Here is a 22,525-nt window from a genome sequence, read left to right on the forward strand (position 1 = left end):
TTTGAATAGTTTCAAAAACAGCTTATATTTTAATCATCGCTCTAATGACACATTTTGTCCAATGTCTTCCTATAATCTGTTGCTGGTAGCACTTCCCAGCAACAGCAAAGTGGGTAGTAATTCCCACTTTTTTCCAAGAAATCATCTTTAACCACATGTAAATGGCAAAGAGACCAGCATGCAAACTTGTATGTTCTGATGTGTCAAGAACTATGGGTGCAGGGTATGTAAGGCTGACCATCATTAATCGGTCAAACACAGACACAAGTGGAAATTTCTTGATGTTAATTAATGTTAAATACAAGGTTAGGCTTTGCTGTTGGCTTCCACAGCAGTCCAGTCATCTCGAAAAGAGAGAGTGAGAGAGTGAATTAGTTGAGAGCACAAGTGAATGAGCATGAGAGAAGGTGTGTGTGGGGGGTGGGGGGGTTGGAGAAGTAGTGGAACGTAAGTTCAATTTTACGTACTCCTGCGAAGAGCTCTAATCATCCATAATAAGATGTGGGTATCCCATGGCTGTGCAGGGCCTTTAGATTGAACCAGTGGTTCCTAATATATTTTTTTACCATAAAAGTTGTGTGTAGTTTGGGCTCATGTTTGAGATCTCTACAAGACATTATAAACATCTATTTCCCACTCATATTAACATCAACAAACAGGAGTTCGCTAAACTCAAGGAGCTGTCACAGGCTATCCTTATGCTGGATGAACAGTATGCTCTATCACCTAACCCTGATATGTACAAGGAAAGGCTATGTCTTCAAACTGAATATGATCTGCTATCGACCTCCAAGGAAGAACGATTGCTATTGAAAACTCATCACAAGTTTTAAGAACATGGAGAGAAAGGTAGCAAACTTGTAGCATCCCAACCTCGACAATCCATCTCTTCCTGATTGATACCCCAAATTCAATCTCCCACCAGAAGCATATTACCCAAACACAAGGCAATAAATGAATGTTTCACTATATTTTACTCATCCTTGTATTTCTCAGAGCGTCCAGACAACCATCCCTGATCAACTCTTTCTTTAACAACGTAGAATTACCATCAGTCAGTGGTCAACTCAATTCTGGGCTCGGGCAGCCACTAGCTTTATCTGAAATTACTGGAGCACACACAGCTCCCCACAGCTATGTAGAGTGGGAAATTCCCTGGCCTGATGGATTCCCTGTTGAATTTTTTAAAGTTTTCCACATTGCTATCACTTCTACTCCTAGATTTGATGTTTATTGAATCCTTTGACTCCCAAAACACTAACTCAAGCTTCAATTTCTCTATTAGCCAAAAAAGAGAAAGATCTTTTAGGCATATCTCGCTTTTCGATGTTGATTACAAAATTCTAGCCAAGGCTCTTGCTCTTCAGCTGGAGACAGTCTTGCCTTCAATCATCTCTACTGATCAAACTGGTTTTATTCAGGGGCACAACTCAATCTGTGACAGCTATCTGATATCATTTATACACCATCCCCACCCAAAGCTCAAGAAATAATTCTCTCTTTATATGCTGAGAAAGCATTCGACCAGGTTAAATGGAAATACGCCTTTGTCACTATGCTAAAATTTGGCCTTTCTGCTGAATTTGTGTTCTGGCTGAAGCTGCTGTACTCATCGCCTGTAGCGTCTGCCTGCTCCAACAATGTTTATTCTCCTTATTTTCAGCTCCAAAGGTTGTCCACGAGACATGGTTGTTCACTCTCCCCTCTTTTATTTATAATAGCTGTTGAGCCACTTGCCATATCCTTGCAACACTGCCCATACTTAAATGGAATTATTTGAAAAGACACTGAGCCTAAGGTCTCATTATATGCAGATGATTTACTTCTTTACATTTCCAACTCCATTTCTTCTGTTCCACATATTCCTTCTATTTTAATCACAGCCTCCGTGTTGCTGTTTCAGTGTGTATGAAAATTGTGTTTTAAATACCTCAGTAGTTTTTTAATTTGTCATCGGTCTAATTTGTATAATCTACATTGTTCGTCAGATGCAATGGAAAAACAGGGAATGCAAAATGAACTTGTAGTTCTTACTTTATTTCCTGAATTTGGTCCCTCTAGTTCCACAGTTCCTGGAAGTGTTTGGTTGAAATGACTTAGTGATTTTGATCTTCTGAATGTTTTTTGATGTAGGGATTTCACTTACATGCAGTATGTAAGTGGGATGCATTAAGCCCACATTGCATTGGATCAATTTGATCAGAAATCTAAACATCTAACAGTTAAAGTTGCAATGGATGTTTTTTCCTAAGTCAAACAAATCATAACTAATTTCTTTGCATATAATTTAATTTAATTGCAGCAGTGATTCTTGCTGTTTAAGACAGGATAGCAGCATTACATATGTGGTCTCATCATCCATCCACATCATGTTGGGTGGAGAGTAAAAATTCTTGTGCAATTTTCAAGTATTCAATTCATATGACAATGCAAAGTGGTGTTGTTTAATACAAATAACTGCTTACTGTTAAAGGGGGGGTATTATGCTTTTCCTTATTTTCAGACATATGTATAATGTCACAATGTCGGATATTCATGTTAAAAGTGGCCAACGTGTCAAATAACAAGGTAAACGTATGCAGCAGTAGTCCCTGTGAGCAAAAAGCAGCAGCTTCAGATTGCTCTGAACGCTCGGTTTCCAACGATTTTTTTTACTTTCAGCCCGAGCTGACCTCAGTTTGTGATGGATTTCTGTATATAGTCATCTGCTAAACCCACAGCCTGCTGTGAGTGTTTTTCCATTACATAGCAGTGCAAAGTAAAATAAGTTGTTTACCTATTGTAGGTGTGCTGGTTTCTTTAAAATGGACTTATTTCTTTCTATGGACATCTGCTACATGCACAGCACACGAGTTTGCTGCTCCGCTCCGGGAGTAGCCATGACTCCATTACACAGCACAGCAAAGTAAAATAAGTAGTTTACCTGTTGGAGGTGTGCTGGTTGTCTGCAGTTCTTCATAAACATCTCACTGTGGTTGTTTTTGCTTGTACTAGTCCTCCCTGTGTTATTTCTAACTGATCTGCTGAACACATAGCTCCATATGTTGTTGTTTCAACCGGTTTTTAGCGCTGCTAACGAAGCTCTGCTAATTCAGTGAGGAACACGTTTTTACGTCCTGTAAATTCTTCACAATAAAAGTCTCCCATTAGTTAGTCATTTAAAGCTTTTAATTTGAAGCAGTAAAGCAGGAAATGTTTGGTTTGCATTGACGGTAAAGTGTAATGGGAAATTGCTGATCACTCAATAAACACACAAAGAGAGCATTGTTAGGTTATGAAATAATGTAATCAAATAATACAATCAGAAGTATAATGCATCATAGTTCTGGAGACAAAGATACATACCACCTAGCTATCTTTTCTTTGTCTGAAAGGTTGGCACTTAACCAGTCCCTTTAATACCACTTGTACAGAATTTAAGACATCTGTTTACTAACCTTACAGGTCAGCAACCAACCTTCAGATAGAAACACAAGTCAAAAGTTCAACTAACCTAGGAACAGTCTTTCTTCACGACCATATATGACAGTACATAAGCATGCACCAAGTAGCATCACAAAATAACATTACTACTATATTGAATTAAGGACAAACCACACTATCCTCTAAAAGCTTATCAGTTTTACACATGAACATCTACATAACTATAGTTTATCACTGGCTCAGATAAGGGTATAACAGAATAAACTGAACTGTTAAACACACAACTGCCTCATCTTACACAGCAAAGAACTAAGTTTAGAATAGACATAGCACAGAGGAATTTAAAATGTGTGAAACACAAACTAACACTAAACTGAACTTAAACACTCTGAAACATGTATGATATATTTAAGAAATACATCAAATGATAACCTATTATTCAGTTTTCTTTTACAAAAGTTACATAACTCTGATACGTAAAGCTGGCCAATCATAACAGAGTGGGCTCATTGGAAGGGGCGCCTTGAAGAGACAGGAGCTAAAACGGAGTGTCAGAGTAACTGTGTATATTGAGGGGCTGCATAAAGGGCCAGTATAAGATAAATAAGGAGTTATTTGAACTTTGAATCATGCCAAGCTACTCTTGTGGAAGCCAAAAATAAAATTTTAGAGCTGAAATTAGCATAATAGGTCCTCTTTAAGCTTCATTTGTAGACCAGCAGAAATGGTAATATGGGGGTAAATAATGTGTTCATGTATGTTCAAAATCAGGGTTATCCCTAATCATGGACTATGGCTGATGTCAGGCATCAGTGTGGGTTTCAGGAACATATAATTTACTACACAAGCCAGTCGCAATTACCAACTGGAAAATTATAATTATAGTCATCCCAGTAAAACATGAAATCAGCCTGACTGACCAACCCCACGCTGCAAAGATGTTTGTGATGCCACTTTGTCACTTTGAAATCACTAAAAAAAACATTTAATAGGTGGTAGAAGCTTATGTATTGTATAAAACAGCATCTCATAGAGCTATTGGATTAATTTTAGGAGCTTTTGGCCTTTTTCTGTTTTGTGACAGATGGCAGAATAGTTATGAAATTTTATTTCAATTTGAAATATCCTATCTTACATAAAGCCCACGCAACTAAGCTGTGTAATACAGTTAAGTATTAGTACAACACAGCTGTGTAGGGCAGCAAGAGTTATTTCTCTGGTCTTTCAGGGTAATTGAGGACCATATTATATGAAAAGTAGCTCTTATTTATAAAGTACTAGAGTCTGTTCCTGTGTTGTGGTTTGGTTGTCATTTATTGTGTCATAGTTTTATTGGAAATGGGGATGTACTTTATCTTCCTGTTCCAGCTCAGCAGAGCAGACTAGTTCAGACGTGTGTAATAACAGCAGGACAGAGAGGAGAGAATGCTGTCAAGTCTTTACACAGCACAGATTACAACTAGAAAGTTGAAAAATGTCTTTAGAAGAAAGCATTGGGGAATTGTATTCAATATGGACAAAACCAAGTTACAGTGACGTCAAGTACCTGTGCTGCCGCGCTTGTAGTTCTTGTAATGGAGGTTGTAGTTTTTTCTGTGCAGATAACAAAATGTTGTCTAACTTTGTTTTATATAACAAAGGTTTAAATTTCTGATAGCAGCTGCTGTCTTCAGGAAGTAAACTCCAGGAACACGCTTCATTTTTTCATGAAAGGCTGATAAAAGAAACACTGAATGAGAGATTGCATTGAGTTATAGAAGCTAGTGGAACTTAAGATAACTGGACGTGACGTCATGAACTTGGCTCTGTATTGGCAGAGCAGTCACACTGAGCCTGATAGCATCCTGCTACACAACACAAGAGCCACAGACTCTGAACAACAACCCACATTAGCTTTCCTGCTATAGTCTCCTTCTTATCTAACTTACAAACATGAACACACATCTTGTCCTGCACCTCAGTTTGTTGAATGATACATAAACCTGCAAATGGAACTCCAGACCCATTAGATCCTTGTTTGTTAGTGAAACACTAACAGTTTATCCATGACTTGTAGCTACAGCAGTTTGTTTACTTCGGTCTGTACCGGTAGCCTGTCAGCTAACATCAATCAAACAAGGAATACATCTTCATTATAATAATACAAAACTACTATAATTCCATTAAAAAAAGCATGTTGATATGTTTTTACTGCAAAGAGGGACGATAGAATCTGATTTCAGTTGGACTTAATCCCATATAATAGCATTTAGTGTTTACAGTTTACAATCACATTACACTGAATGCACTTAAACAGCCATGTGAACAGCCTTGAGATTTGCACCAACTCCGTATTTAAAAGCAAACTTAAGACTCACTGAGCTGCTTTTTTTTAATCATTGTTGTTCCTGTCTATTTCTTTTCTTTTTTCCTGTGCTATTCCTTTTACCCTTGCTTCTCTCTTCCTCTTTTTCTGTTGCTGTTACTGTTGCATCTTTGTTTTAATGTTCCATTACACTCTGAAGCACTTTCTAAATATACTTGACTTGAAATTTGAAATTTGACTAGCCACCAAAAGAGAAGTGTGAAAATGTCCAATTATTTTTTTACTTGTCTTATGCATTTATATAACTGCTCTCCACTGCAACAACAACATCTGTTTCTCCCCACTGCAAGAATATAGTGCTGGTGGAAACATACTGAATCTCTTTTTTTATTTAATAGAACTTTTTGCTTAAAAACAGTGAAAAGAATATGAAGAATAAATGTAATGTTATTGAATGTGACTTTCAAAGCAAGACAATGGTTGCAACAATAATTTGAATGCATCAATATCCCAACAACAGGAGTGCCAATGAAAAGACAGAACACACTCGCATTTAGTTACATCTGGTTACAAGTAATATTTTTTCTGTCAGCACTTGATAACGTTACATAAGCTTAGCTTTTCATTAATGTGGCCATGCTGCCTGCATGTTTTTACAGCTTGTCCAGCTGCTTTGTTGCTGCTTCTTGTTTAATTCTCAGGGGATTGTAAATTAATTTAGTCCATAAATCAGCTGCAACGTAGGATAACATTACTGACAGACATTAGTGAAAGAAGATGCTTCTTATTAACAATAGTGCAACAGGTAAAACAGCTAAATCAGCTTCTGGACGAGTGATATTATTGGCTGTAGGAGGCGACTGTTTTACTAATCAGAGGCTACGGTGTGTGGTTCCGCAGATGCTGCAGCTCATTGGATAAGACTTTGCATTAAAACAGGAAGTAGTTAATTCATCTGTCTTTAACATTTATCATTTAGTAAAACATTTCGTCATAGCTTTCATTTTCAATGGTTACTTATTTAGTTTGGTCCTGAAAAAATGATCTTAAACAAAAATGTTTTGTTTTCGAACATTGTTGTGATCATGAAAAACAAGCTGGGTCACCTTAGTGATGCTCTCAAGTTGTCATGCAAATACACTCCACAGCAGTGATCTTGTCTAAAATCTAACAAGAGTAGGTGTACTCACAGACCTCACTATTTTTATTTATATCTGTATTTGTAGAGATGTGGATGTAACGTTACTTTCTGTAAGATATCTTTTCTGTTGCTATCAGAAGGAGTGAGTCACATCCAGGAATAATGTTGGCAGTCAACCAGCTGAAATCTTCCTCTCGGTGTTCAGTAAAGTTGTACCAGTTTGGCTTCTCCTCTTAAGCTAAACACAGGCAGTAACAGTATTTAATTAACAGGTGAGTGAATGATCAGCTGCTCTGCAGTGGAGAGTGCAGAGTTTACTGAGGAGAGTCAGTCTGTTGTCTTACTGCAACACCTGTATAAAACCAAGATGCTACAGCTTCAAAATGCTTAACACAAAAATTGGACTTATATAAAACTAAAGACATGTTAGTCTAGTTTTCGTCAGCGAAAAAATCGAATCACTAAAATTTGACAAAACGAATATACATTTTCATCAAAAGACAAACTAAATCAAAATCAGGAGCCAGAATGTCCCTGAAGGTAACCTCCTGCTCTCCTGGATTTACAGTAAAACACTGAGTTGAAGCAGAAGCAGCTGGAGCTTATTATAATTCCTTCTCCCTGGTGTTCCTATCTTCTCAAAATGTTGTCATGTACAACCTGCACCAGCTCCATGAATTAACCTCTGCACCATCTGTCCCATCCTGGTGACACACTCTAAATGTTCCACAGCCTCCTTTATGCTCTTGTTTACTCCTCTTTTCTAACACAACAAAGAGACACTCTGATCTTGATTTGACCTGTCCAGGCCACCGTATCCCTCATTGTGCAAGAGCAGCCTTGCTGTGTGTGCAGTCATCTGGTTAATAAACAGTCCATTTCCAGGCTTGCAAGGATGTTGTTTCTGTGCCTATAATTAGAATGTGATTGCGTTATCGCACAGCCGTATAATCAAGGTTGGTTCTCTGCTATTGTCTCCTCTCTTCTATATTCAATAGAGGCTTTGAAATTGAATGACAACAAATAGCCTGTATCATGATATTCTGCTGTTGTATGGTATGATTTGATTTTCTTTTAATCCCATTTAAACATTAACATTAAACAGTGAAGAAAAAAATTGCAGCAGCTTCCTGAATATAAAAAGGATATCAGTGAATTAGAGATGCACTGAATGCAATTTTCTTGGCCGTTTCCGATTTCTGTTTCTGTTTTTATAAGTCTGACCTTCCGATTCCTATTTTGGCTTATTCCAATTTTCTCTCTGTGTAAGAACTATAATTGACAGCATACACAAACATTACTTTATGGAAAATTCAATTATATGTTCATAATAAAACATTGTTCATATAAAACATGAACATAGTTTGTTGTTTTCTAACTACATGATGAACTTTTAAGTTCATTGAAGTCAACTCAAAGTAAAATACTGATAAAACATTAGTATAATAAGTATTTTCCTACTCTATTTTTCACCTATAATACTGCAATTTCCCAAATATGATCTTTTTTTGGTGTAATCAGAAAGCACTTTACTGATATTGATTTGTAGCATTCGACAGGTGTACAGTTTTTTCACTCTGCTCTAATTATTTCATCATATATTTATATTTTTCCTTACAGATTGAAACACACAGCAGCATTCATGTCAGTGTGTCAGATAATGTTAAAGAGGTTAAACTAAATATAAACAAAAACAGCAGCAGTATTAACAGCAGAGCCACACCTCAGATGATTTTCAATAAAACATTAATGTCAGACTTTTCCTTAATAAAAGGAAAAATCACCTGGTTTCAGGTAAACTGCGTGTAAACAGCTGAACATGTCCAGGCGTGGAAATTTTGTGCTATATATATATATATATATATATATATATATATATATATATATATATATATATATATATATATATATATATATATATATATATATATATATATATATATATATATATATATATATAGGCTATTTTGGGCTGGACCAGCTTACCATCTGTCCCATCTTGATCAGACCTGGAATGGTCTGAGTGTGGTCCTTGTTCAGGCTACTGTCTGAGTCTGTTGGTGGCTGTGATGATGGTGTGTGACATGTTGCTGGTAAATAAAACGTTAATTCATCTTTAAAGGGGACCTATTTTACTTAGTTTCAGTCATATATACATATAATGTTACAATGTCAGATGTTGATGTTTAAAGTGGCCAACGTGTCATATAATGAGGTAAACACTAATGTTTGCTTAGCTTTTTTCTCTGATAACTAAAGATCCAGACATCTGATGACGGTTAAAAGACAGTTAAAAACAATCAAGATCTAAAAAGTTTATCATACAAAAGTGGCTTAAAAATTAATAAAAGTCCATTTATGACTGTCTGGCAGACATCCACAACACTGACATATTTTCTTGTATGTGTATTCTCTTTGGTACACCAACACCAACACATGCTTCTTGTGTGTGTATACTCTTTGGTAGAGGGGTATGATGCTATTGTGTGTGTGTGTGTGATACTAGGGCTGCAACTAGCGATTATTCACGTTATCAATTCATCTGTCAATTATTTCCTTGATTAATTGATTAGTTAGAAAAACAGCAATAGTCAGCAAATCCTTTAACTTATGATGCTGGAGGAGCGATTTATCGATGATCAAAATAGTTGATTTACAGGTTCTGTCCAAGAGGTGAGAAAACCTTATTAAAAATCACATTGTCCTTTTTTAACAACGCAATTTATGAGAAATCAAGCTCTGAAAAATAATCTTCCTCAACAATATGGATAGTTAGCCTCTTACAAAGACTGAAGAAAGAAACACACGTTCCCTGTTAGCCTGTTGCTGCTCACTAATGGCTGAGGCGTCTGTGTGGTCAGCAGCGATCAATAAGACAGGAAGGACAGGGAGAGCTGGATGGATGGATGGATGGGAGAAAGGGAAGTATAGAGAACTGGAGGAGATGAAACTGAATGCTACATTCAAACAGAAGAGGAGATTGTGAAGAAATGAAGGAAGACAAATATGACTGCGTGGGGAATTTAAAGACAGATATTGATTCAAATGTGTCAAAATTCAAAATCTCTTTTTGACCATTTTCATGATCAGAGAGATTACAGTTGTCAGTTGGAACAGTTGTCAGGGTGGGACAATTTAGACCAAAATCAGAGAGTAATTACCTGGAAATCCAGGATATAACAAAATGTATGAATGCCAATATGAGCAAAATGCCCCAATAGAAAAGATTTGTCTTTTTGAAAACAATATTGATACACTGCAAGCTAGCATTGGAGCAAAGCAGTGTTCAGTAACATCTGACTTTTCACAGGGAGCTTTATTATTGACCAGTCTCCTTTCAGAATCTCATCTACAGCATCCTGCAACTACAAAGGCAAAACACACTCTGATCACCACACACACTCCTGCATCTAAAGGTTTAATGTGCGGTGTAGAGCCATTTGAACTATTCATCCCCCCTGAATGTCCTCTAGCCAAAACCCATCTGAGCTGCTTTTAAAGCAGGAAAACACAATCTCTGGTTGCATAACGGTCATTTTTGTCCCGCGGGAGCACAGAGGGACATTTTCCTCCGCTGTCAGCGCTTCCACTGAGCTCTAATTAGAGAAAGACAATGAACAGAGCTGGACGGTGACCATTGCTGGCAGAGTGTTGGGGACAGGATAACAATTAGGTCCAAACTAATGTAAAGGGATACCAACAAAGTCAAGAATTGTGAAATTAAAACTTGTTTGTTCTAGCTATTTTTTGTATTCCTGTATCAGAAATGTATTGTTTAGTAATGTAATGTGTGTAATTTTAATATTATTTAAGGTATTGCAGTTTTCTCCTGTCTTTTTGCATGTAGTGTACATGCAAATGAAACTGTCCTCATTTTATCTTGCCTACACTCCATCATGTCAGAGGTGACATTGTTGACAGAGTCATAGAAAGGCTAATATTGGCCCGGATACTGTGAGATGGGAAGCCAAAAGCTATTAGATTCAGAGGATGATTGTGAGAGAGGATCAAGAGTGTTCATATCAGAGCCAGAGCTGCTCACAGGATCTGGTTCTGTAGCGTAGAAGCCAGCAACAGCATTTGACTGCAGCTTGAGAAGTGGATACATGGATGCGGAGAGGAGGGCAGATAAATGGATGGTACTTGCATGAAGTTGATGGTTTGTCCTCTCCTCTCAAGCCTTGTGCTTATTTAATATCTCTGGCTGATGTTAAACATTACATTCATAGTCTCTAGAGGATGCATCTTTTTGAATCTAATTACACTGGTTACGCTCTGATGTCAACTGCTGAACTCCATTAAATTTCCTGTGGATATCCATGGTCCCTAGAGGACGAATCCTGATTTTATTGTTGTGTTATTGTTGTGTCTCAAGCCACAATGTCAGCTAGGTACACAAAATAATCTTGTAATTTCACAGACAGTGCCATTAAATCAGTGCTCCTGAGGATGAACCCTTTAAATCATCCCATAACCTTTACACTTGTGCTGCTCTCTGGTCAGGCATCACAGTCTTTCTTTCTTTCTTTCTTAACACAACTTTGATACTCAAACATCACTAAGGGCCATCATTTAAAACCAGGGCCATCCATTCAGCTACCCTGTGATGCTTTAAAAGAGAGACAAATGATGATTCTCACTCATTTTTCCCTAGATGATAATTCTGTGAGGATTTGATTTTGTGCTCCCTGGGTGTGTGTAAGATTTCCCACCAGTGACCACATTAATAGCAGAACACAGTCTGGACAAATAGAGTGGAAGTACATTGTCTCAGTGAGAGGGGATGTGATGCTTTTCTCTGCTGCAAGCTCTATTTTAACATCTCCCCTGCCATCTTTCTCCCTGTCTCTCTCACTGTGTGTGTGTGTGTGTGTGTGTGTGTGTGTGTGTGTGTGTGTGTGTGTTCCTGCCATTTCTGTGTCACAGTATGGTCCCATCCTCCACCAGCAGCATAACAAATAACCTATTGTGTTGCCATGTTGTGAGCCACCAAAACAACTCGACCTGCCATGCCAAGCTCCAGCTCTGCTCTTCACACAGTGTCAGAGATGGAGTTGGATTTTGTTGTATCCCTCTGGGAGAAGATTTTCGCTCTTGGGTGCTGCTGGGTAATAAAACCAGGAAATATAAAGAAGACTTTTAAAAAAGGCCTTTAAATACTGGATTTAAAGGTTGATATCAGTATTTGAGTGTTAAATATATTTGCAGATATTTTTTCAACATAAGCACATAACATTATCAAAAATCTTTGGGATCCTTTAAATTATATTATTATATAATTGTGACCAAGATACTGAGCAGCACATTTTACAGTGTACAAATAAACTTGTCAGCGCTCTCTGGTGGACAAACTATGTAATTGCTCCTAAATGATATCAAATGCTTCTTACACACGCAATTTCTTGTTACTTACTGGTGGACACATACATAGATATATGTCTGTGATAGGGGTGGGGCGTTGGGGCAGCAGCCCCCACATGTACATCCGCCCCTGATCCACCTCCAATCTTATTAGTGACAAATATGACACTCTCTTTTGACCTTGCATTTGTAGTATCATTGTATTACTGTAGTGTTGAAAATAGGACACAGATGCATGAAGATGACCTGCAATTCAGACTAGATATCTTTAAAGTCACCCTCCAGTCAAAAATGTGTTGTTCTTCTTCCTTCAGTTGGATGTTGTTCTCTTCTCTGTGCAGAACGATGTATGTGCAGAGTTTGTTTTCACATGTATCTGCTGAAGGAGGAAAGTTTCTCTGTGCTCACCTTGAATCTAAGTTGAAGGCATGTACCTACAAGCAGGGTTTTGTGACATCACAACTAGTTTGGAACCACTTGTGGTCCAGTATACAACTTATAGAAGTGTGATACATTGAGAATGGACTTTACAGTGAAGAAGGAGACATCTTGTGTCTAACAGTTCAACTTTTAAAATGAAAAACACTTACATATTCATAGTTTCTGAATTTTTCAATAAGGGAGAAGGAGTAGATGTAATTTTAACAATTTCGGAGTAGGTAATTGGAGTTTTTGGTGGGGAAACCATACACACAAATTCTTATTCAAAGCAGAGTATTTTCATATGTCAATGATTTGTGTTCAATTATTTAACACATATGAAAAATGTCAAAATAAAACTAGCAACTGTTACACCACTTATAACTTTCACTTGGAGAATGTGGGCATCCGCTAGCCATCTCAGACTCCAAACAGCAGATGACCTTCAAACTGAAGTCTGGTTTGAACTCTCTTCCTGTTTCTTTCCCCCCAAAATCATTCCTAATAGTTTAAGGGTTAAACCAATTATAGAACCAGCCTTTTAATGACACTTGTTACTCTTGTGAAGTGGATACTCTTGTTCTTATCATTTTCAGCATAAAACTGGCATTGACCTCAAAATTCTGATAGAAAACATTTGAATTTAATATCCATTTAGTAATTACTGAACACATTGCCAAACATGGGATGAGACAGATCACCCTTTTAAATGTAGGAGACAATTAAGATGAAGCTGGCATCCTGCTTTCTATACTGGAGTTACTTGGTTCAGATGCACTGCGCCAGCCTAAGCAACACAACCTTGAGAAAAATCTGATATGACTGATAAAAACCCTGCAACACACAGTATGTAAATCCTATCCTCAAGCACACCACAGTAGTAAAATGTGTGTTGTGTCATAAAAATGCAGACGGGAGGGGGGGGGCTTGTTGGTGTAATAGAGAACAACTGGCATAACTGAGACGCTGTTGTTCCTGCAGATGAAACACCAAAGTCACTCACAAGAACTGCTACTTTTAATTTCCAAAGTTCTGAATGTTTGCTTTTATCACCACCAGGAGTTAATAGAGTTCAGAGCGTAACAGTTCTGTGATATGAGTGAATGTCATATTAATTTCATAACCATATCCTAAGACTGCATGTTTTCATTTGGCATTGAACCTCTAGTTCAACTTATCTTTAAGAAGTTGTTTCCACATTAATGGAAGGTGATGCTGTATATGCTGCCTGTCACCCTGAGGCAAGGCATGTCCCTGCAGCACGATTCACTTCATTTAGCACGCTCTCTCCTCTCTCCTCCGCCTTCAGCTGGCTCCTTTTCTCTCCTATCTCACCTTCCCTCTCTCTTTCTCTCTTTCTTCTCAACATCCTCAGCCTCTCTCATAACGCTTCTTTGCAGGGCGCAGAATGATAAAGCCCAAAATCCTCTATACGCCACTACAAAGCAGGCTGTATTTTCACAGAAGGAGATCATTTCAAAGACAGTTAATTAAAGGCGCTCTCCAGCCGGCTGGTGTCGGCACTCTGTGCATTCTGAAGTGAAGCTAGTAATGGAAAAGGGAGGCTTCATTCATACTCATAGGAAGCAGGGGGCTCTTGCTGAGTGTAGAAGGAATAAGATTGGTATCAGATTAAACAATGAGAATATTCTCATATGAAAGAATATGATGATTTATGCCTGGCAGGGATCGACTGACGGAAACCTGTTGGCTTTGATAATGGAGATGAATTCAGACTGAAAGTGTTCATTGAAATCTATTTTTATTGTGATTTTTGACTCTTATATATATTAAGTTTGCAAGCACTCCTTGTCATCATGTGATTTTCCTCAAACGCTCAACACTTGCAGTGAAAATGTTGTTGACCCATGTAGGTGTCCATACTGTGTCTGTTAGCCATGCAGGTGCAGGTGACATGGATGAGATGTTTCACTTGTATCTTGGTAGCACATTGCTGCCACCATGACAAAAAAAAGAAAGGCAGTGTGGAAAGGATGCTGTTAAAATAATAACATTTTCTTGTTACCGTATTGGCCCAAATATAGAAAACTCCCCCCTTTTCTAACAGCTGTTTTTGGAAAAAGACTTTTTGAAGATTCAACAGACTTTCAAACTCATCCTGTTTGGAAAGATTCCTAGAGATACTCTTAATCCAAGGAAAAGAGAATCCTCATCCATGACGCCTTTTTTCTCATAAAAGTGAAATACTTCCACATTTGTGTAGCTTGTCTATCAGTCACACACTCCTGTCAGGCTCATAGCAGTCAGAATTATTTTCTGACAATTAGCATCTTTCAGCGTTTTATATCATCTGTGGCTTTACAGATGATTCAGTCCACTATCTGTTTCTGTGGTTAAGATGTCGGTAGATGTCAGGAGAGACCTTTGACTCATTTTCACTTGTCATTAGTTGATTTCCTTCGTGGAGGAAAAGCATGGGACGAGTCTTCAGAATTTTGATTTAGTAGAGTTTTTTATTTAGTTGGTTAAACGGAGAGAACGAAACATTTTTATTGATGATTAACTCTAAAAGAGTGATTATGTATTGGACTATGTATTTTGTGCATGGCCAAAACACGGGTGACCTACGTTCCATACTGTGCCTGAACGCATCCTGTGGACACTGATGGAGCACTGAAGCTGCTGTGAGGAGAATTAGTTAAAAATAAGTGTCGATTATGGTTTGAACAAGTTGAGCTCTCAGTTACTAGTTTAAGATGAAATGAAAAAATGAAAAGACTAAAAATGCTGTTGGTGAGTGTTGTTTTTTTAATAATGACCTTGTTCTGTCTTCCTCTTTTACAGTGTGTAGAAGCCAAAAAGTACTGCTGGTATTTTGAGGGTGGATACCCCATCTACTTCATGTAAGTACCACAATATTTCATTCTCACAGCTGTTATCCAAACTCCACTGCAGAGAAAAAAGGATGTTTGGAATAGATGGCAAAGTGCTCCTCATTCCCCTCAATCTGGCTCCATAATGTCACCATCAGCCTGGCAGACTTGTAAGAGCAGCATTTTTTAAATTTGTCACACAAAGTGTACACAAACAAGCATGCATAAATAAGCTTTTCATAGCATGGCTATGACTATAATCTGAAGATGTAAATCTTTAAAGACTGGTCACAGATATATAGTTTCATATTTAAAAAAAGTCACTGTAGTTTTTAGCAAACGTTACTTAAACAGGAAGAAATAGTGCACTTGTTGGAGACTATTTTCAGCGGCGGAATAATCCACATTTGGTGCCCTAGTGAGTATTTCAGGACAGTGTGTGGGATGGAGTCAGAATAAACTACAGTGTGTGTGTTCATGGTGATGAAGGAACATGTCAGCCAGTGCAACAGTGTGGCTCATTCATGTGTTTTTAATAGTTTGGGACAACAATGGAGGTCTACAGCACAGAGAAATAAGATATATCAGGCTTTGATACACACGCAGTACTTGTTAGTAGATCAGCTCACTGTTGGTTAGAGTCTCTTAGTGGGATACAGAACATTGTGAGCTACATCTCTTCACCAAACACTCGCTTCTTCTGTGCATGGCTTCATCTTCCTCACCAACTAAAAGTGACCTGCTAAACAACTTAGCTGTCCGGAGTGTGATTTTAACTCCAGTAGCTAAAAGTTTGTTATTAATGAGTCAGTCCTTTATGTGATCAGCTTCATAAAGCATTTAATGAAGTCTACACCACCCATTCAACATTTGAAAAAGTGCTGAAAATGTCTAAAAGTTCTGGTCACATTAGCCAAAAGTGAATGTCACCATCATTAACTCTGGTTTTACAGTAATGGCCTACCACTGCTGTCACATTAAAATGCATTTAATAAGGAGTACATGCAGGAAGTGATGGTGTACGCCATGGATACATTTTAAACTGCATACTCAAAGATGACGTCTATTCACAAATGAAAAATGGTCGCTGAGCACATAACTCACAAAGTTTTCTAGCTTCTGGGTTTGACTCTGCGTTGTGTAGCCCTCTGCACATGCTCAGTACTGTTTCCTCCTTCTTGCCCCACCCCCATGCTCCTGCTCAACACATAGACTTTACACCGAGATGATGGAATTCACCTAAAAATTGCTTTTCTAGGCTCTGGGAAAGTTTTACAAATGGGGAAAATGCTATTTTGGCCACAGGAGATTGTTTTGTTGCATTACCATGAGTGGCCACCCACTGGGACAAATTGGCAACACGGCTGAGTAGTGTCACGTCATGAACCATGTGATTTTTTTATTTAGGAACATTGTTGTTCTCTCTCATTTCAAGAAAAAGAACAATCTGCATTTAAAAACAAAGTCAAGTGAAATTTTAGTCTGAATTTTCAGTAAACTTGTAAACTGCTGTTTTATATGGAGGGGCTAATGAGAGCTGTTAGACTCAACCATACAGTCCATATGTGGGCTGGAATAGTTAAAAGACTCTAAAATCTCTGTTTAGCAGAAAATGTGGCTATTTAATGTCTATCATCACTATGTGTGAGCCTTTCACACTAATAAAAGTTAAATTCAGTTTTATTATTCAGTGTTATCAATAAAACTCCTGCTTACTGGAGCTTTACATTCAGTTTTGGGAAGTAGAGTGTTTCACTGATTGAGACAGATGACAGGCTTCTCCCATAGTTCCAACTTTCATCCATTTTATTTGCTTTCTAGTTGCTGTCCACAGCTCTAGTGGTGATGAGATAGAGGAGAGAGACAGAGACAGAGAGCGCCAGTGAAGAGAGATGACCTAATGAAAAACAACTTGGAGGAAAACCTGCTTTCTCCTTCACTTTCTTTCCCTTCTCTCAGCCCTCAATTTCTGTTTCTCTGAGTTCACTTTCTTTTTCAAATTAGCAACCCACAGCATTTTCATATAAATCAGTGAAAAAGAGAAGAAAAGCTTTCCGCTCAGCGTTTATTACAGAGACATACAGTACATGTCTATTTTGATAATAGTTTAACAGGGATTATACTGTACTGCTGTATGTGTAAATTGTGCGTCATGCTATGCTGATTCCAGACGGCATATAAATCTCAAGATGGAAAAATACAAAATTGAAAAACACAAGTGGTTCCTCAAAACTTTCAAGAAAAAAAAACCGAATGAAAGAAACAGATGAAACAAATCTGTATCTAAGAAGCAGCAATTTCTTAAAAGAATGAACGAATGAATATTGGAATGAAAAGAATGCATTAAATCTGACTCAGTATCACATAATGGGTAACTGTCAAGAGGAAAACAATTCAAAACTTAAATCAATGCATCTAAAGCTTGGAGCCACATTTAAAAGCAATTTAAATTCCAACAACATTTGAAACATCACCCTACATTAGACTGCTTTGGCTCAAGTTAGGTGTATCTAATAAACTGGCAACAGAGTGTAAACATTGTTTGCAAAGGTAAAATCAAAGAATCAAATCAAAAAAATCTCTTATACATGCTAAAGAGCTTTATTTTGCAACAAATAATGCAGAAAATAACACCAACTACAGAAGCATTTCCTGCAGATGATGCATGTGATTGCTGTGTGGAAACGCATTGATCTTAATGTTCTGGCTGAGTTGTAAATGCAGTTGGAGTGAAAGGAGACTATAAAACACTTCTGCATCAGGCTGTAATGCATTTTGAGATTGGAGTTTACTACGTACAGGTGCTGTGTTTTAAATATAATGGGACTAAATGGCCCTCAATCATAATGAGCTTATGTACTGCTGATCATTGTGCAGTACTGAGCAGTCTTAAATCTTATAAAGGAGTGTGTATAATTGCTGGAACTGGAGTTAGATTGCTGATACACAGCAGTCTGAATGATTCAAAGCAATGTGGGCTATTTACTCAGTAAGCTTGCTGACAATTTTCAATATAATTAAAAACTGATTTCACTCAATATTTTTCTGTAATTACTATAATATTTACAGCAGCATATTAGTTTTATACTGTATCACTCCCTTGCAGTGCCTTTAAATCCCCAACTTTCCTCAAAGCTTACTATTGAAACCCAACTGAGGATAAAACATCAACATTTAACCATGATTTAAGTCCATAAACATACCCATCAATTGCAATTACATTATTGGTTTACTTAACATTACTCAATAATATAAAGATTGTGATATCTTGATATTCAAAAGTGCTTTTATATATATATCAGTTACAGTATGCTAACAATGGAACACTGCTGGTAAGTCTCACCTGTCATTGTCTTTATATCTAATACTGATGCCCTGAGAGTAACCCTGCATATTGTACCGGTCAGATGTTACTCTGAAAAGTTAAAGTGAAATATTCCTGCCCCTTTTTAATCTCAAGCCAAAACCAAATCTAGTGAAAAGGCTTTATCTTAATTCACAAGGTAAGACTCTTAACATATCTCTCCCTCCACCGTGGTGCTGCTTTTCTCTGCCTGCAGCCACATTTAGGAGCTTTACACGGAGGATCGCTGGCCTCTTTGTTCCAAGTCTCCTGAGAAAAGAGTAATTCTCTTAACTCAACTTCTCACATCTCTGTGTGACTGTGTGCATAGTCATGTACATCTGCCTCTATGAAAACAAAATGTGAGGATGGACAGAGGGAAGGATAAGTGGACTCACATAAGACAAGTGTGTAACAGAGGATAACCTCATTTTCTCAAGTTCTGCTTTTCCTAATGGTCATTATGGTCCAGCACATTATGTTTACAGGCAATGATGAGTCATCTGTTACAGTCTAAGTATAATTAATTAAGACATAATGCAAATAGATTATCTGCCACATTCCACTGGGGAATGAATCCTGTCACGTGTTTTAGCAAGAGTTAAATAAAGAGACTTCTCATATTGTAACAGCAAAATTCTGCCCTACCTCCAGCTCAAAGAATATTCATGTATACAAACTGACAGGGAGTTTGGCAGGAACTGGCATCCAACAGTTGCTCGTCCTCGTACTAGTGTTGAAATGCCAGACAGGACTTGGAGTGTGAAGTATACGCTGTCATACTGACTATCTACACTCATCTATCACACACACACACCTTGCTATTATTTCAGTTTTATTAATGCTCAGTTGGCCTCTGTTCTGAATGTTTGGCTTCCAGGCTGCTGGGCTTGCCATTTAAAACTTTTAAAAGTTTTGTTTATGAAGCAGAAAATGTGATTAATAGCATCATTACAATACACCTGTGGTTCTTAAAAGCAGAGGAAATGTCAGGGTGCTATAGTGAGGCTCTCTGTCAGTACAGAGACAGGAAGTAATTCTCTGCAACTGGACAGGAAAACTTTCAAACTTTTTTCTTTCAGTTCTGTACTTCTTCCCCCCTCTTGACATGTGTTTTAAAACTGCACTAATTAATATTTTTCAGTCAGGAACACTCTCATCATAGATTACACCATTTATTGTAACAAATGGAAATAAAGTTTACCTTGGCGCTGACGGCTCAGTTCTAAGATGCTTCCAGGATTAGACAAGCAGCATGCTAAGCCAAACCAGGGAGCACAATGCAGAAACCCCCCTGGGTATACAAGAGTGGGCCCAAAGCAAGACATTGAATTCTAGACTACCTTGAACCATGTTATGACTCTGAACCAAAAAGATGGAGGCTGGGGTGGTGGAGGCAAAGCTTTGCCAGCAGCAGTGTGAGTGTGGCAACACTGATAGCAGGGATCAGTGTAGGAAGGAGTCATACTTAAATGGACCGCCTTGTTGAGAGAATGGCTGTATGTATGACTGGTGTATGACTGATTGGAAACACTGATTCAATCAGTAGGCTGCCAGCTGACTACAGCTGGAGCGTATGACTTTCATGTCCTGCATGAACTAAAGTGATGCTTCATTTAGCAGAACAGTGGATCAAATGCATAAGTATTATGAGAAGAGAATTATAACTCTGCAGCTCTATGGAGCGTCTTAGCACCTTTCATCTCATTGTTTTGGTTTTATAGCCCACAACTTTACTGTTCTGGTTCAGTTTCAACACTCATCACTTTTGTCTCTTGCAGCAGCAGACATCTGTTTTCAGCTTAAAGGCTCCGTGAAGTGTACTGTACACTACCTGCCCAGCACCAAACAGCAGACAGAATAAGTTAGAGACTAGCTGTTGAACATCATTTCATCATCAACTGCAGAGCCAGATAAAGAGCCAGATAGTTCTCTCAGGAGTTGGCAGGGACCAAAGCAGAGCTAAAATGAAACAATTTTATAAAGTAATAATATATCAGTCTTGTATTACCAGGTTGTTCTGCTGCCTCCAAGTGGATTTTGCTAGATTTGGTCTGATGCCAACATTTTAAAAAATTCTTGCTTCCTACAATATCTGTGCATGACAACTACACACTGGTTACGATTAGGGAAAGATGGTAGTTACAGTTAATAAAAAAGGCAAACATTAATTGCAGGTCTGTGACTGGGTGGCAAACTCTGGTCTTCTTTATAAAAGTCAGATGCGCTACACATACCCCAACACCAGAACCTCCACTCACTTACTTCCCACCTAAAGGACCCATCATTACTTCCTGCACTGAATGTTGTCACTGGATGTAAATCGTGAAGAGTGGAATTGTCTAATATGGACATAGTTAATAGAGATCATTAATTAGTTTAAGGACAGAAAGTGGCCGTGAAGAATATTAAAAGCTAAAAGGGCAGAAATTTCTGGTACTAATTTATCTAATAAAGTGCTCTTTAATATGACATTGAACCTGAATTTGTTGCCATATACTAAAGTTATTATCAGTTTCCAGACTACAATTTCTTGTATATTGTAAATTTATATTACTATGATTTTGCCTGCCTGAAGAGGAGGGTAAATTTTACTAATGAATTTAGGTCCCTCAACATATTTTTATAGAGAAATTCTGAACATTGGATGTGTATGATTTGGATCAGGCAAACCATTTAGAAACAAGTAAGAGATCAAGGAGAACATCTTCTCACATCTGTCTATGTACCTGTTCCTCTATCTGTCAATAGAATGACAAGGAATATTCCTGTTCCTGCCAATCTAATCTTAAACAAAAAAATCTCAAACTTTCCTCAATCACAGCAGAACAAGGACTTAAAGAGCAACTTAACAGCTCCTTAATGTTGCTCCTCTAACAGAGTAAGCAACAGAACACCCCCTCCTCCCACTTTACCAGCTGGTGCTGCTGCAAAATGAATTACCACGGACAAATATGCATTAATTCATGTGACTATTAAATCTTACTAATGTAATTATATTCCAAACCTGACAGACAAATATACATGCAAAAACCACAATGTTTTTCCCTCTCATTTCTGCTGACAAGTGCATTCAGTCATTTTCAACATCTTTTACTTTTACATATAAATGAATGTCTGTTACATTCAAGCCCTTGCCAAACAAGTTCACACAATGCTGATTAAGCCTATCACTGCCAGATAAATCTGTCTGTATTTCACAGTTTACTGGAGCTTTTAAATCTGGTGCTGGGTTTGACATTCCCGTGCTGGCTAGATGAATGCGTAATGTGAGACTTCCGCCAGCCAAGTGGCTAACATCTGGTTAGCTCTCTGCTAACTTGAATGGGGATAAAATAATTGAATCGTGTGGCTCTTCTAGACTTTCTAAATGTTATCGGACTGAATGGATCAAATTCTGATAGTGAAACAAGTCATTTTGCGGGGGTTGTGTGACGCTCAAAACAATTTATCCACTGTTTTACAGCAGCAACAGTAGTGACTGAGTAGGCTACAGCGGAGCCTATGACATTAGCATGTGTCAACAGTGTTTTTGTAATTACCCTCACTGCCAGAAGGGGGAGAAAAAAGTCCCGCATTGCAGCTTTAAGAACCTTGGAGTTCAACATCATTTCATGACATTTCAACATCAGATATGCCAAAGCCTGACAGCAATAAAAAGCAAGCTATGACTTTGCCAATACTCAATTCAAATCAAA

At 37.9% G+C, this 22,525-nt stretch overlaps 1 protein-coding gene across 1 annotated transcript in view; it reads left to right on the forward strand.

Annotated features, from left to right (window-relative positions):
- The window catches only part of vopp1b (VOPP1 WW domain binding protein b), a 51,980-nt gene that overhangs the window by 12,784 nt on the left and 16,671 nt on the right, over positions 1 to 22,525 (forward strand). Inside the window, exon 2 of the mRNA XM_067577865.1 lies at positions 15,456 to 15,514. Coding sequence (XP_067433966.1) covers positions 15,456 to 15,514 — 59 coding nt within the window. The remainder of the gene's footprint in view (positions 1 to 15,455; positions 15,515 to 22,525) is intronic.

Source organism: Thunnus thynnus, chromosome 21 (genome assembly GCF_963924715.1).
Source record: "Thunnus thynnus chromosome 21, fThuThy2.1, whole genome shotgun sequence".
NCBI classification, from domain to species: domain Eukaryota; kingdom Metazoa; phylum Chordata; class Actinopteri; order Scombriformes; family Scombridae; genus Thunnus; species Thunnus thynnus.